Source organism: Rhinopithecus bieti, unplaced genomic scaffold (genome assembly GCF_001698545.2).
Source record: "Rhinopithecus bieti isolate Rb0 unplaced genomic scaffold, ASM169854v2 scaffold_75561, whole genome shotgun sequence".
NCBI classification, from domain to species: Eukaryota; Metazoa; Chordata; class Mammalia; order Primates; family Cercopithecidae; genus Rhinopithecus; species Rhinopithecus bieti.
In genome coordinates this window covers 231,045-248,450 of record NW_016828330.1, presented here as the reverse complement: position 1 = coordinate 248,450, position 17,406 = coordinate 231,045, and the positions used below count along the sequence as shown (strand labels likewise).

The 17,406-nt window shown below is 45.6% G+C and overlaps 1 protein-coding gene and 1 long non-coding RNA gene across 6 annotated transcripts in view; one reads left to right on the top strand and one right to left on the bottom strand.

Moving 5' to 3' along the window:
- Positions 1 to 3,339, top strand: part of LOC108523713 (uncharacterized) — a 6,668-nt gene extending 3,329 nt beyond the window's left edge. Inside the window, exons 2-3 of the long non-coding RNA XR_001883874.1 lie at positions 677 to 829; positions 1,837 to 3,339. This is a non-coding gene — a long non-coding RNA (uncharacterized LOC108523713). The remainder of the gene's footprint in view (positions 1 to 676; positions 830 to 1,836) is intronic.
- The window catches only part of TANC1 (tetratricopeptide repeat, ankyrin repeat and coiled-coil containing 1), a 143,073-nt gene that overhangs the window by 18,810 nt on the left and 106,857 nt on the right, over positions 1 to 17,406 (bottom strand). For all 5 annotated transcript variants that reach the window (XM_017864461.1, XM_017864462.1, XM_017864459.1 and 2 more), the window contains one exon: positions 15,330 to 15,408. In XM_017864461.1, coding sequence (XP_017719950.1) covers positions 15,330 to 15,408 — 79 coding nt within the window. The remainder of the gene's footprint in view (positions 1 to 15,329; positions 15,409 to 17,406) is intronic.

Sequence of the window (17,406 nt, the reverse complement as noted above, 5' to 3'; positions counted from 1 at the left end):
GTCCAGGATGTAACACAGCACAAGACACCTGAAGACATGATCTAGTCTCAGTTGCTATGTGTGACCTTGGCAAATCCTCAAGGTCTGTGAGCTTCAGTTTTCCCACGCAGAAAGCTAAGGAGTTGAGCCTGACCAGAGTTATGAAAAGGCCAAAGTTTCTGCAAATGCTTAGTCCTCATTTCATTCTTTAAATGCACCTTATTTAAGATTTTGTAATAAACACAATACCCACCCCCCCACCCAACCACCACATTTGCAGTTACTAAATTCTTTCTTTTTGTGTTTGAGACAGGATCTTGCTCTGTTACCCAGGCTGGAGTGCAGTGGTGCAATCTTGGCTCACTGCAACCTTTGCCTCCCAGGTTCAAGGGATTCCCCTGCCTCAGCCTCCCGAGTAGCTGGGATTACAGGCACGAGCCCCCATGCCCGGCTGATTTTTATATTTTTAGTAGAGATGGAGTTTCACCATGTTGGCCAGGCTGGTCTTGAGCTCCTGACCTCAGGTGATCTGCCCACCTTGGCCTCCCAAAGTGCTAGGATTACAGGTGTGAGCTACTGTGCCTGGCCGCTGTCACTAAATTCTGATACCTTGGGGCCCAGCGCATTACCATGGGTGTCCAGAATAACTTACCAATGGGCAGTCTTCATAATAGTGCTTTTCCTGTCATCTTTCTAGATAGATAATTTCTTAGAACTACAGGAAGAGCCGTTCTTAACAACAATTGCCATCTGCATCACTGATCTGGATGACGAAGTGGATTCTTTCAAGACAGCGCAACCAGAACAAAATATTGAAGGGCACGGATGCTACAGCTGATCTGGACTGCAGGTACCATTCATATTTGTGTTATGCAAACAGGCCCATTGCCCTTCCTGAGCAGACATTTAATCTCAGTGCGTCGGTATGTAAAACTGACATAAATACCATTAACAGGATGGTATTTATATCAGTTTTACATACCGACGCACTGAGACAGAGGTGGGGAGGCGGTTCCCATACCTAAAATGTTTGGAAACCAGGGTCCAAGGTGATCCTATCTGTACTCTGAGAATCTACACAAACCAGTTCTGGTCCCTGCTGTCCTGGGAATTCCCGCTATAGTCTCTTCCTGCCACAATGATAATGTTAATGATTCCTACTAATATAAGGCTCGGGGTACTTTTATATTGTGAGAGACCAGAATATGCAACCCCAAAATACGCCTTTTTGCATAAAGATTTTGAGCTGATTATTTTGAGATACTGAAGACACAGGAGGTATTCCAAAAACAGAAGTTATCCTCTTTTAAGACAAAATTCAAGGGTGTCTTCCTTTCTACACCGAGAAGAGAAGGATGACTACATGACTAGAGACTTCTATCAGTGAAGAATCTGGCTCACAAACCTTACCCTTGTTAACCGCTTTTCTTGGGTACCTCCCCATAACTGGCCTTCCCCACACCATCTATCTTTGTTTCAGGGGATTTTTTTTTTTTTCCTTTGAGATGGTTTCTCACTCTGTCACCCAGGCTGGAGTGCAGTGGCACAATCTCAGCTCACTGCAACCCCTGCTTCTCGGGTTCAAGCAATTCTCCTGCCTTGGCCTCCCAGTTAGCTGGGATTACAGGCGTGCGCCACCACGCCTGGCTAATTTTTGTATTTTTAGTAGAGGCGGGGTTTCACCATGTTGGCCAAGCAGGTCTCGAACTCCTGACCTTGTGATCCGCCCGCCTTAGCCTTCCAAAGTGCTGGGATTACAGGCGTGTGCCACGGTGCCCGGCTGGGATGATGGTTTTTAAGACTAAAATCTAAGCCACCTCTTGGACACTGACTCATTTCTCTGGGTATCTCCCACAGATACAACACAAGATAACAAGATACACCTGCTATTCAACTTCTGTTTGTGTAAATCTGTCTTTCATTGCTGTAGTCTGTCCCAAGAACTGTGAAGGGTAAAGATAAAGTGATTTCTTCCTCTCCTACAATATACATTATCTGGATTGATCTGATCATGTGATTCTTACGCTGGAAGAGCTAGGTATTGAACCACTACCTGGATCTGCTGCTGCTCAGCCATTTTCCTCCAGGCAAAGAACAACTCCCTCTTCCTCTTCTCCCCGGTTAACCAGAAGAAGGAATGAATCAAAACAAAGACACATTGGCTCCATGCAGAGGCAGGGCCCAGGTAAATGCATGATGCCATGCAAAGGAATAAACACAGGACTCTTCCATTTGATGAGATCTGAAGCAGCCCATCCACCACAGCATTCTGCTCTTTTATTTAGTAAACAAGTTTCATCTTCATTACAAATGGGGCCTTTAAATCAGGATTTCTGTTGCAGCTGCTGCTGAATTTTTGCAACAGCAGCACATCAGAAATGATAGTCCAGCACTAAAAATAGGGACCTCTGTTTCACAGAGGCGTCAGAGAAGCCACAAGTTGGAGCAACTGACAAGGGGCGAGTGTGCCACCCTGGGCATGGCAACGGGGTTGGACCCTGTCCTCCTCCTTTTCCTTCACAACTCTTGCTATGGTATTTGGTGACTTCCTCTTGAGGCAACTAAAAACCTGTAAGTACAGGCAGACTTTGCTCAGGCTTAAAACAGATCACGTACTACACACAAATTCCTGACGAGGCTCTCGTTTACAAATGATGCAGACAGAAAACAAGATCTGTGTTTTCCTTTTTCTAAGCAGATTGAGTATTCTGGGGCCATCGCTGCAAACTCCTGAGGCTCTGCCATTTTCAGGGGATCTCAAGTTTTAGCAGCCTCAGGGACTTACCAACACCATGTACGGAAACAAAAGAGACTGAAGAATAGCCAGCCACATGCTTAAGCAAACAGGACCACGGCTAAATTATGCTCAGGAATTCCAGCTATTCTGCTGCAAAAGCCGACCTCGGGTGCTGCCCACCAGGCTCCAGTGAGGGTTAATGCACTCCGCCTGACCCGAAGGAAAAGAGGGCAGGGGAGGGCAGGAGAAAAGAATGCCCTGCTATGGGCAGTACCTTGCCTTCTGGCCAGTGAAATACAAAGATGGAGAAAAAAAAAAAAGACTTGGCATGAAATGGGAGCTCAAAAATCAACGTGAACAGATGGCACTTTTTAGGACTCAAATTGGACACAATTTATTCTAGTTGCAAAATCCTTAACAAGATGGCATTTGTGAATTAGATTCCCATGAAAGCACATATTTTCTGACGATCTGAATAATTTCACCTCAGCAACTTGCCTCCTGTCTTGAGAAGGCAAGTAGGTTTGTAATGGCAGACGTTCATTTTACGAACAACCTGACTGGCTGGGCACGGTGGCTCACGCCTGTAATCCCAGCACTCTGGGACGCCGAGGCGGGCAGATCACGAGGTCAAGAGATTAAGACCATTCTGGCCAACATGGTGAAACCCTGTCTCTATTAAAAGTACAAAAATTAGCTGGGTGTGATGGCACACGCCTGTAATCCCAGCTACTCGGGAGGCTGAGGCAGGAGAATTGCTTGAACCTGGGAGGCGGAGGTTGCAGTGAGCCGAGATTGTGCCATTGTACTCTAGCCTGGGCAATAAAGCAAGACTCCATCTTAAAACAAAAAATTAAAAAAAAAAAAAAAAAAAAAAAGGCCGGCGCGGTGGCTCACGCCTGTAATCCCAGCACTTTGGGAGGCTGAGGCCGGCAGATCACGAGGTCAAGAGATCGAGACCATTCTGGCCAACATGGTGCAACCCTGTCTCTACTAAAAGTACAAAAATTAGCTGGGCATGATGGCACACAGCTGTAATCCCAGCTATCCGGGAAGCTGAGGCAGGAGAATCACTTGAATCCAGGAGGCGGAGCTTGCAGTGAGCCGAGATCTCTCCACGGCACTCCAGCCTGGTGACGGAGCGAGACACGGTCTCAAAATAAATGAATAAATGAATAAATAAATAAATATAAAAAAAACCTGACAACAATCTGAATGTATTGGAAACAGCAGCAAGAGAGTTTTTTGCACCATAAAATGGATGGTTTGCAGGAATCTTTTATATACTCAAGTTCTCTGGGAAAAGATTTGATTTGCAAAAACTCCACTGTCAACTTGCCGGGGACACAGTCATTCCACAAACAGGGCTATTCCTAAAATTCTATAGCAGATCTGTCACTCAAATTCACGGGATGTGCTACCCAGGCTCAGGATGGCTTGGCTTACAGATCACAACAGTGGGTCTGTATTCCCACCCACATTTGGTTTTGGACCCAATTTGGGGGCTTTAGAGAGAAGGGCAGCAGGGTCGGTGCACACAGAAGCAGCTTCCTGCTGGCAGACTATGACCTTTTCATGCATTACCCATGGATGTATGAAAACCATTCTGCAAGCCGGAACGAAGTACCTCCGGAGAACAGCTTACACCAGGAGAACCCACTTTCCGTTGGCTGAGAGGGCACTGCGGGCAGGGCAGGGTGGCTGGGCTCTGCCTGTATACTTGTATTCACATGTGGAATTTACTTCCTATTATCCTGGCCTCTCCCGTATTTTATAAAAATGAGTGGAAAATGAAAAAAATGTGTCAACATTAATTGAAAGCAGCAGGGTTCTCATAAATGTCATCTAATTGCGGCCAAGGTGAGAACTGTGAGATGTGATGAAGGTAGTGATGCTCGACCCTCAGCCCCAGGCCCGATGGCCACACCCTGCTCAACTGTAAAGGCAGAGACCACCAGGAAAGAGTGTGCCTGACACATTGCACATTTCTCAGCTACTTTATCTCAATGGTAAAATGTAATGAAGGATTTTAGGATTTTTTTTTTTTTTTTTTTTTAACTCTGGGAATGACTGTCCGCCCCACCTTTGTAACTGACTCTAAGCGGCTACACGGAGGCTGACCAGTCAGACTTGTTTTGCTGCCACTGGGAGCTCAGCTGTCACGCTGAGGGCCTCGAGGAAGCTGGCCCCCATGTCCTCTGGCTCAAAGCAGCAACCCCTCCCCAAAAGGCCAGGCAATGTGCCACCCCACCCCACCTTCTAGAAATAGGACTAAGATTTACAGAAGCCAAATTTCGTAGCCTCGCTTTGTTCTTTGTTAGGCATTTCCTCCTGTCTGTGAGGGAGGGGAAGGCTTCTATTAGAAGAACATACTTTCTAAGAGCTATAAATTTTTCACCTCTACAAAGACCAGGCAGTTATCTAACCTAATCCTAAACAATTTAAAGGATAAAATGAAGGTAATCAAGATGGCTCTTCCAGAAAACTGTACTTGCACTGGGAGACAAACGTCCCAAGCCTTGGGGTCTGGGACAAGCCTCCAACACTGCCAAGCCTCAACTGAAGCTTCTGCAGGCTGGGACACTGCTGTTCAGTGACCTCACGAATGGGAAGCCAGCACTGCCCAGGTACAATCACAGGCCGTGTGACGATGTTTCAGTCAGCGACAGACTGTGCATACAACAGCACAGTGGTCTCATAATACCATATTTTTATACCTTCTCTATGTTTAGACACACAAGTATTTACCTTTGTGTTATAGCTGCCTACAGTATTCAGTACAGCAATATGCTATACAGGCTTGGAGCCTGGGAGCAATAGGCTGTGCCATCCAGGCTTGTGTAAGTACACTGGAGGATGTTCACACAATGACCAAATCGCCTAAGGATGCATCTCTCAGAACTATCTCATGCACAAATTTAAAAAGTTGTAGTTTTGAACACCTTGCTTATTGTTTCCCATTTGCCAAAACTCTCCCAGGAGGGCCAGATCTCCCAACAGCCATGATGGGCCTGCAGAAGCAGCCTGGCTGGGGCCAGATACGGGGATTCTGTGTTATAAGGCAACAGGCATCAACCAAGCATCATGGAAAAATGTGGCTCCCTCTGCTGACAGACATGACCCTGTTTTCACCGAGCTATCTATGGGAGGTGAAGACACGGCAGAATCCAAATCTGGGGAACCAGGACGCTCCTGACCATGTTACAAATTCTACTGTAAAAACACTGTCAGCCTGTACGTGCATTCGAGATTAAACAGGAACCTCAAATTGCCAACTTCTTTTAAAAAATAAAATATGTAATTGCACCTGTAAACAGGACTTCACACGTGTGACCAAAATTCCTTTCTTTTCCATCCTTATGACTCCATCTTCCAAAGTAATTGCAAAGTTGAAGATTCCATCACTTACACATCCACTTACTCAACCGACAAATGTATAGCATACATTAATAACACATTACAATAATAATATTAATCAACTTATCACAACCCTGAATACATAGCATTTATTGAACACGCATCAACTGCTGAGAGCTGCACAAAATATCCTGGGTGGATTCTCATTTAATCTTGTTAAGAACCTTTTGAACCAGGTGTCATGATGATGCCCACGTTACTGAGGTGAAATAACTGAGTCACAGGAGTTACATCATCTGCCCCAAATCACAAAGGGAATCAGTGTCAGAGTCAGAAACTTAACCCGAGCAATGGAATGGATGTGAAGCCATGCTCTTGATCAAAACAGGAAGATGCTATTGGATTTAAATAACATACCATGCCATTTGTAAAGGGCTGCCTACACAATGCTCTTGGTCCTCCATATTCATAAATTTGGTGAACACAATCAACTTCTATGAGGCAAGCACTACTCACAGTTCTGTTACAGATGAGGAAAATAAGCCCCAGAGAAATTAAACAACTTACTTAAGGTCCCACAGCCAGTGGGAGTGTGGCTAAGTCTAAGGTTTTTGTTTTGTTTTGTTTTTTGAGACAAGTATCACTCTGTTGCCCAGGCTGGAGTGCAGTGGCATAATCTTGGCTCACTGCGACCTCTGCCTCCTGGGTTCAAGCAATTCCCTGACTCAGCCTCCTGAGTAGCTGGGATTACAGGCACCTGCCACCACACCTGGCTAGTTTTTGTATTTTTAGTAGAGACTGGGTTTCACCATGTTGGCCAGGCTGGTCTTGAACTCCTGACCTCATATCTGCCTCGGTCTCCCTAAGTGCTGGGATTACAGGCATGAGCCACTGCACCCAGCCAGTCTGAGTTCTTAGCTCCTACACTGCTGCCTCCAGGAAGTCACCTTTAAAAATATCTAAAGGAACCAACAACCTTCTATGAGTGTTGTTTAGAATGAAAGTACCAGAAAGTGCTTCTCTTTTTCTGAGGAACTGCTGTGATTTCTCCCATGGACAATAAAAATAGTTTACAAGGAGTGTGTTCCCCTCTAATTCTGGCCACATGGCATTCTACAGCCACAGTAGTAGCTCAATTTAGTATGCCATGGCACGAATGTTTGAGTGGTTCTTCATGTCCTATTCCTGACTTAGTGTTTTAAAGTTCTTATCTGCATCATTTCAAGTAAGCTTCTTCAAATCCTTTGAGGAATAATGTGTGTGCTGTAAATAATATAACCTCAATTTAAAAATAATTTCCTAAAAGATAAACAATATAAGCCATCTTTCATACAGACTTTGTTCTTCCAAGAATCCATGAGAAGACTGGACCTTTGGACAGCTGTCACTTCTGAAGTGTGCTGAGAATGTTCACTTGTGGAAGGCTGGGTTACACACTAAGTTATTTAAACCAGGCATAAAGTTCTGTCTCTCCTCTCGGTAAGGACTAAGCTTGTGCTGAGGACTTGGTTACATACCAGGACACCACGTGAGTTCTCAGCGTATAAAGGGGGCATTTCCACAAAAGCATTTTACACTATCTCACATCTGGCCCCCAAAACACAGAAAGAATCCAAATATCATTTCAAGAATTTGAAAGAAACAAGGATGATTTTTCTGTGAGTGTGTAATCCTTCCCAAAATATGAATGAATACATTTTTCTGCTGAAGGCAGAAGTATTTTTTGTTAAACATTCAGGATTCACTCATTAGAAAAATGGACTCTGCGTACAGCAAGAACAGCTTGAAGAAGATGGTCAAGGGGCCAATTCGTTCGTGCTTGAGATGCCACCCCTGGGTTTCTACCTGCTCACTGCTGGCCTCGCAGCCTGCCCTACAGGGTGGGGACATGCTGACCTGACCCCTCTGCCCTCTTTGCAGAGAGGTGTGGTCTCCAGAACCCACCCACATCAGGGGCAAAACCCAGGGGTCTGTGAGACCAGAAGGACAGGGTGTGGACAAACCCAGCCCCCTCAGTTCTGATCCCCCATCTGCCTCCACTGTTTGGGGGACCCCTGTGCCCATCCTTTCCATCCAGAGCCCTGTTACCCCTTCCATGTTGGTAACCCCACTTTGTCCCTCCCTTATAGGGCACAGGGTCACCCCACCCCATCTTGCTCCTTTCAGGATCCTGGGTAGTCCCTCCCACGCACCCTCGAGGGTACTGGCTTACTCCCCATCGTGTTGTTATGCCGAGGACAGTTCCGACTGACAGCAGCCTGGATTTCCATGCCCACTAACCTTACTGAACCTTCTTAGAACAAACACTTGCAGAGGAAGGAATGCCTTGATAAAAAATTTCCAAAATCAGTACTGGTGAGATGCTCAGGACCTCTGAAAAATCCAGTATCTTCAGTATTCGACAGCAAGTCACAGTTTTCCCTACAGGATCCTCCATGTGTGTTCCATGTAACACATATTCTCCACATGCCCCAACAAGCCATGGGCAAACACTTTCCTTCCAGTCTCTCACCTGAAATTCTGTCCTGAGATATGCATGCATTACCTAATGAGGAGGATACTTCCTGATTAAAGGTCACACATCATCAATGACAGGGATGCATCCTGAGAAATGTATCATTAGGTGATTGTATGATCGTGCTAACACCACATGGTGGACTTGCACGAACCTCGATGGTGTAGTCTACTACATATCTAGGCTACATAGTACAGCACCTTGCTCCTAAACTGCTAACCAGTACAGCCTCTTACTGTACTGGATACTGTAGGCAGCTGTAACACAGTGGTACTTGTGTAACTAAACACAGAACAAGTAGCAACACAGAAAAAGTAAAGACACAGTATTTTTATGGGAACACCTTCTCACATGCAGTCTGTTGCTGACAGAAACATCATTATGTGGGGGATGACTGTATATGTGACTGCAAGGCTCAATCCAGTAGGCCTGACATTTATTTTACATTCTTACCAAATAACAGCCCCTCCTCTCTCCAAAATGCCTAAGGTAAATTCAAATGAAGAATGGGTCATTTTTACACCAACAGTAATAAGGCATCCGGCTCCCTGTGTTCTGGGGCGGCTTTGGATGTGGGAAGCCCACTCTCCATGCCTGGGGCCCCCTGTGATGGAAGCCAAAAGAGCCACAAAAGGGGAAAGGAAAGTAGTCCCATGGAAACAAGAGGGAAACGAAAATCATCAAAGTGTCAAATACAACAGGAACCAGCTTCACAGCCCAATTTGGAAACAGGTGCAAGGATCCCGCCCCCAAGAGGGGCCTGGAAACACCCACCCCAGCTGCAGGGCACTGCCTGAGGGCTCAAGATCCAGAGGGAGCCAGGTTCTGTCCAAAATTCCATCCAGAATTAGTGAACAGTGAACTACGGTGAGCACACATGCTGAGTGGAACTGCTTCAATGCGCTACACAAAGGGAGGCCTGCGATGCGGCTAAACAGCCCATTCAACTGACAGTGGAGAAAATCTGGCCCATCTTAGGAACAGGGGCAAATAGTTGCTTTGGCAAGAAAAATTATTTACCTGATTAAACTCCTTTAGAAAGTATTCAATAATTAAAATAGTACTGATTTAACATAAAATAACACTTCACATGAAGTATTTCAGTCATACTTTTAACCAACTCTGATAGGGCATCCCCTTCCAGAAATTAGGGAAGGGCAGCCCTGGGGAGCCACCATGGTCCTGTGCACGAAGCATAGGGCTCTGGGTGTGCTGGTGACCTTCCTTCAAACAGAAGGACCTCTGAGGGGGTGACCATGACAGGGCGGGATGGCTGCCAGAGATCTGCACAAGGGCACAGCACACCCAGGCTGCAGAGAGGCAGATGTTATGGACACCGATGGGGCTATGCCCACTCTATGCTTGGCTAATAGCTGTGTTTCCAAAGATCCAACCCAGCAGCCCACCGAGGACTTGGCGAGAGGATGTGAGCCATCCTGGAGTCCAGCAAAGCATGGTCTGAGCTAGGACACCAAGAAATCAGGACACTGGGTCTTTATGAGTGACCAGGCCCCTTACTCCTCCCCCTCCAACCACAGGTATTTCTCCCAAATTATTCTGCAGGTGAACATCTCCCTCCCTAAAAATATGAGTTTGTTTCATGTAAATCCACTTGTCCACTTGGTCAATACCTATGTGACAAGGACCGGGCTATACCTGCACTGTCCAATTTGGTGGCCACCTGTCACATATAATTTAGATAAATTAAGATGAGATTTTAAACTACTGTTCCTCAGTTGCACAAGTCACATTTCAAGTACTCAATAGCCACATGTGGCTAGTAGCTACCATGCGGGACAAAACAGATACCACTTCCATTACTACAGCAAGTTCTATTGGGCAGCACTACAACCGATGGCTGCCATACACAAAGGTGAGGACAAAAGACAGGGAAACTTCTGCCCTCACAAAGCCCATGACTGGCTGGGTGTGGTGGCTCATGCCTGTAATCCCAGCACTTTGGGAAGCTGAGTCAGGAGGACTGCTTGAGCCCAGGGATTTGAGACCAGCCTGGGCAACATGGCGAATCCCCATGTTTTGCGTCTCTACAAAAAATACAAAAATTAGCCAGGTGTGGTGGCTCATGCCTGTAGTCCTAGCTACTCAGGAGCCCAAGGTGGGAGGAGCACCTGAGCCTGGGGAGGCAGATGCTGCAGTGAACCGTGATTGCGCCACTGCACTCCAACATGGGTGACAGAGTGTGACCCTGTCTCAAAAAACAAACCCAAAAAAGCCCACAATTTGGGAAAAGCAGCCACCTGTCAAATAAGCCACATCAAATAAGCCTATCAAGGCCAGATGTGGTGGCTCACACCTATAATCCCAGCACTTTGGGAGGCCAAGTTGGGTGGATCACGAGGTAAGGAGATCAAGACCAGCCTGGCCAATATGGTAAAAACTCTCTCTACTAAAATTACAAAAATTAGCTCGGCTTGGTGGTGCATGCCTATAATCCTAGCTACTCGGGAGGCTGAGGCAGGAGAATCCCGTGAACCAGGGAGTTGGAGGTTGCAGTGAGCCGAGATCGCACCACAGCACTCTAGCCTGGCAACAGAGTAAGACTCTGTCTCAAAAAACAAAACAAAAACAAAAAAAAGTCCATCAAATATGATGTACTGATGGTAAGTCCTATGAAGGGAACTGCAGAGTGATCCAAGGGAGTGGAGAGGGGTAAGGCTCTGATACCAGACAGGCCCATCTGCCTACAAGGCAAGTGCTGGAGCAGAAGGGCCTCTGTTCTCTTCTATTCAGAGCAAGGTTCTAACCAGAAGCCCACAAGCAGGCTCACACACTTGAGAGTGGCCTGGAACTTGCAAACACAGTCCTTCTGCCAATCCACAGCAGCATGAGGTCACCAGCTAAGCATCTCTGGTCACTTCGGCTTGGGCTGATTCACAGCAAACACTGACATGGAGATAGTAACTCAGTGTAGCCAGAACTTTTTGGGAGGAAGCATGGAGTTGTCACAGCTGTGGAATGCCTGAAACAGACGCCACAAGCATCTGGTGGATTCTCACCATGTTTCAGGCTGCTGAGAAACTACGGAACAGACACTGACCGAGTCTGAATATCACCGAGCCAAGGGCCTTGGCATCCTCAGGGTGGTGCTGTTAGGTGCAGGCATTCATCATCTGCTCTGAGCTTTCTTCTGATGAATGGATCATACTACTTATTCTCCGCTACAGCCTTTTGTTTGAAGCTGTGGAGGATGCATGGGGAGAGGGAGAGCTCAGGAGCTAGTGAACTACAGCACTGAGTTCTGAATGGCTTGTCCCTAAACATTGGACAGACAAAAAGCAAATGATCCCAGATGCTGGTGAAAACAAAAACTTACACAAGTTAAGCCCTCTGCTCTCCAAAACCAGTAGAGACAGTCTGCAAGTTTTCTAAAGGCTGTGGGTTTACTGCAGTAAACCCCTAAACTAAATACTGTTCCCATTTTTTATGAATGTCTTAAAATTCTATTGTACATTTTCTTGTCTCCTTCAACCTAACACAGGAGCCACCTACTTCTGTGATGACATTTGTTGACTCAGGGTCACCAGCAGTCAGATGTGCAGGGCTCTGAGGGTGGAGGGCTGCTGCTGTGCCCAGTGCCACGACACTGAAGGCCTGAGTGAGGGGGACCTCCACGGGGCTGCTGTTCCCTCACTGGTGGCTGTCATTCTTCCTCACCAAGAACCCACCGCTTCCAATCAGCAACAGGTATGACAACCATATTTCCGCCATGTGGAACAGATTCACTGAATTGCAAGGCTCTCCTGGCAGAAAACTGGAGGAGGAATTTGTGCATGAATTTAGCTCCCGCGCCACTGGCTCTGGCAATGGCAGAGAAGAGATGGGCAGGTAGCTGTCCTCCTAACGGGGGTGTCCCTGCAGGAAAACCAAAGGCCGGCAGATGAGTCAAAACAGAAGAGGAAGCTCTGCCTTGTCACCTCATCAGCTAGCATTTTAAAGCCAAGCTGTTCATAGCTAAATCTATGCTGGACAGACTTCTGTAAACACACTTAAGGTTTCAAAAGAAATAATGAACTGCTATCCACACAAAGCTTCCAGTTTTTCTGCCACCTTCCCACATCCCAGATAGGTATTACTCTTGGGATCCTATCCTTATGCTGTGGCTAGGGACAGATAAGGTTCATCCTAGAGTGTTTTGGACCCAAAACACCATTGACTACACCCAGGAATGAGGACCAAATGAGAACAGGATGCAAAACCACTCCTTTCCCTTCTGTGGGTCCCCACAGCAACAAGCAACAATGCACACAGCAGTGCAGTCACACAGGCTGGGGAATCCCAGGGCCCATGGCTTGAAGTTGAGCCTTGGTGAGAACCAGGACTGCGAGCTCACCGATTCACTCGCAGGATCCTTACCAAGGCCTTCAGTTCTCTGTACGATGCCTCATCTGCCTTCATTCCTACATTTAGGGTTGGTAACAGACCCCACGTGGCCAAATCCCAAACACGGATGTCACATTCTGGAGCATGCAGTATACATTTGTGTAAAGACCCATATTTGCAGATGTTCTCTCAGCTGAAACCCCCTGCAAGATTTCAAGGTATTCCTCTGACAAATGTAGGCCTGGAAAGTAGGAGGGCTTGGGGCAGTAGACGATAGTGGTTGTCTTTGAAGGAGCACAAGAGAAAGGTACCAGACAGAAAAATGCACAGAGAAGGCAAGGTGGATTTTGTTGAGATGCAGTCCACAGAGAGTCACTGTGGCTCTTTTAGCCTGAAAAATAGCACTTAGCTTGCTTCTTTTGGTTTACATTTTAACAAGCGTCTCAAGTAAACTCTTGCCTGATGAAATTCACCCTGATGCCTGGTGAGGAAGAGTGTGAACTGCTTCCCAGGTTGCAAAGTGGTCTGAAGGTTATGCATGAGGCTTTGGAAGGGAGGGGCCAAGTTGCTGTTTACCTTTTCATTAAGACCCAGGGACAACTACAAAGAGATGAATTCTGCCAACAGCTGAAAGCTTGGAAGTGGGTCTTTCCCCAGTGGAGTCTCTGAGAAGAACACAGCCCCAGCCAGCCAATACCCAATTAGGAGCCTGGGAAGATCCTGAAGTAGAGAATCCAGCCAAACTGCCAAGAATTCTGATCTAGATAAAGACTGGTGGGAAGTCTGTTGTTTCTCATGTGTCTCTTTAGCCATCAACTGACCGGCAGATTCTCAAGGCAGGAGGATAATGCAATTCAGGACTGGTTATTGAGAGAACAGAGCTCACACAAAGCCTTCAAAAATCAGCCCTTCTCTGGAATTTTCTTCCAAATAAAAAAGTCATCTTGAATATTAAAGGTTAGAAATTCTCACTTGAGCTAAATGTGTGATGTCATGGCTGCTAGACCTGATGTCCATCGTCTTCATGGGTACCTCTCACTGTGTGTCACTCTATGTCAGGCTTTCTAGACAGCTCTGCAGGGTGCTAGGAGTCACCTGAAATGACTTGGGATGCTTGTTAAGAAAATCACATCCTGAGCTTTCCCCCTAGTGAATTAGAATGTCTAAGCCCAAGTACCCCAAGAGGCTCTTATCACTAGGCAATGAAAGAACAGGGATTTGGACCTTCTGGCTGTCAGTAGTCATGCTCTTATCCACTCAGCAACACTCCTGCCCACCACATCATTTGGAATGTGATGGAAACTTTTCTTTCACCAAATGATAGAGCAGCCTATACTATTTAAAAGGGAAGGGGGAGGACTCCATAAAGAATTAGGCAATATTTCAATCCACATACTTTTTACCCGTAGACATAATCCAACTCCGCTGGAATTCTGTACTTTCTCTGCACCTGAGAGCACACCCAGCTCCTTCTTTGGGCCCACAATGGGGATGGAACAAACAGCTCTGAGGCTCTGAAGGACAGGCCTGCACTCCTGCCAGGAGGTGAGGCTCTGTGGCTTTCTCCTAGAGTGAGCTATCTAATAAGCTCTCTACACCACCATTTGGCTTGTTAGGAAATAATTTAGGAGCATTTGGAAACAAATCTGTGCAAGAGAAATGGAAGTCACATATACCAGGTACACAACAGAAACATAACCTGGAAATTCATTTTAAATACTCTTGCTGACATCTATTTAAAAACAACTTGTAATTTAAAGTCTCAGATTTCTAACACTAGTCCAGTCAAGTGGAAAACTGGAAAGCAGCATTACTGATTTAGTCTCACAAGCAACAAACTCAAATCTTCACCAGGATGTGCTCAGCCCAGGCTTCTCACTGTAAAGACCAATGAAAATGACTTGATAGCCTGCATTTGTATGGTAACGTGAGTAAACCCCATGAGGCTGAGTTTTACCCTCATTCTATACAGGGCAGTGCAGGCCACTGCCTTCTGTGCTGAGCCGCCTTTGATTCGTGTGACAATGGGGATAAAAGTTCATGCCTAGCTCACTGTGCGCAGGTCACAGGAAGATCACATTGGTGAGATGTGTGAGATTCGGCAAGCCAGAAAACACCTTACTTAGGTACTTCCACCTGACATTCATCTGATGCACAGTAACTGCTGGTCTAATTCAAAATAATCAGTTAATAGGATTGCTTTAAAAAATAAAATCTTATGCTTCCAGCGAAGTTTTGCTACTCATTTAGAAAGTTCAAGGAGCTCTAAACTTCAAATGCCTGTGATAAAATAAAAATAGGACTACATACATCATAGTCATTCTTAAGACAATTAGGCCAAAATAGGGCTAAAACATCAAGCAAGCTGCCCCAGACTACAAGCAGTGGCATTATAATTACCTGTTTCTCCCCACAATGTGTCGGTGCCATTGACTTCTACTTCATGTTCCTTCTCCATCCCCAGCAAGCACTGGACCACCTGTCAGAAGTGGCAAGGTGATTTAATGAGTTCTCATAGCAAGAGGTGCTTATTATATAGCCCATGTATCAAAGGAGAGAGTGTGTTGTTTTTTAACCATTATCTCACGCTGCACAAGGAGAGAAAAATATAATGAAAACTGTTTTCAAGCATAATTCATATGCTATTCACACTTTCAGTTGAAGAATAATTAAAAAAAATCTCTGAATTTCAGCAACATGGTTCAGGATTACTAGGTACTCAGAATTCTAATGAATTCCAACGTGACCCAAATATGCCAGCCTCATCAACAAAGGACATGGCAGATCACACCAAGTGCAGTTTCTGCATAAATCACAAGATAGTGAATCAATTTTTCACAAGGAAGGAAAACAAGGCAATATACCTTTTTCAAAATTTTTACAAAGTATGGTTCAAATACATTTTCTACTGGTAGCATTATTCTTTTTCCCTTATGGGACTCTTCCTGTCAAAGGGTAGGTCAGGTCACAGGTATGGAGGCAGGAATCCTGGCTTGCAAGGAGACGAAGCATCTGTGCCCCGGACCTGAGCCGGCGTTCACCCCGACCAACAGCAGCAAGCAATGGGAGAACACGACAAAGCCACCTTCCAGTCTCCTAGCCCACACCCTTCGTGGTAGGCTGAATAATGGCCCCCAAAGATGTCTACATCCCAATCCCCAAAGCCTGCGAATGTGACCTTACAGGGCAAGGAATTGCAGATGTGATTATGAACCCTGAAATGGGGCGATTATCTCAAATCATCAAGGTCTATATCTGATACACACCTGATCTAATGAATCACAACCATCCTCTTAAGAGAGACAGGAGGAGTCCAGGTCAGAGGACAGAGGAAATGAGACAACAGAGGCTAAGATGAAAGTAAGGCACTCTGGAGATGGAGGAAGGGTACACGAGCTAAAAAATACAGGTGGCTTCAAGAAGTGAGAAAAAGCAAAGAGACAGGTTCTCCCCTAGAGACTTCAGAAGGAAGGCTGGCCTCCCAATAGTGTGATTTTTAGACTTCTGACCTCCAGAATTCTAAGAGTAAGTGTGTGCTACTTTAAGCCACTAAGTTTGCATCCATTTGTGATAACAGCATTAGGAAACTAACAAACCATCCAAGTCTTGTGGTGAACAAACCCTGCTTTTTTCACCCTATTGGCTGTGCTGAGGTGGTTTTCGCTCAGCATTTCCTCCCAACAAGCTTTAAAACAAGGGGGTCTGCATGGCTTAAGACAAAGGTCATTCCTAGGCATTCATGGTCCTTCCAATGATGACTTTTCACACTTAAAAAAAGGAAAACATCTATATTTTCGTATGTGTGTTTAACAGTATCTCTGTGTGTGTATATATGTGTGTGTGTTTAATGTTTTAAATGCCAGAAATTAGCCAGCCACTATTTCATGCTTGTGTGTGTGTCCGCCCATGAGTTTTGAATGCCAAAGTCAGCCAGCCAGCTTCGCACTCAAATTTACTAAAGTCATTTTGGAAAAAGAATCTTACCAAATACTGGCACCTCTAATTGCCTGAAGATAATTCAGAGTGAGAAATACACAGGAGGGCGCGAGCAAAACGTTATTAAATTCACAGATAAAGAAAGCCAAGACACACAGGTCAGGAGGTTGACAATTAAATCTTCAAACTGAGGAACACCAACATCTGTCAGAAATAAATGCTCTATTTAACTACTGCATGGAGTTTTCATTCAGTGGAGGAGCTGTAAATGACAGGCATTCTTGCGTGCTATCAAAGCATTAAAGTTCTATTTTTAAAAATCCTTCAAATACTCAGGAACGATTTTAGAATCAGGATTCTATGTGATTATTTTTAAATGAACACAAGGACAGAAGAATGAATCAAAGGGGAAAAAAATGTAAAACAGCAGGTCTAGAGGGCAGAGCAGGGAAGGAGGAGAGACGTGAGGAAGAGCTGAGAGTTAATGTCATCAAAAGGCTTCCCACAGAAGAACAACCCTGCCTGTCCCCATCACGTGTGC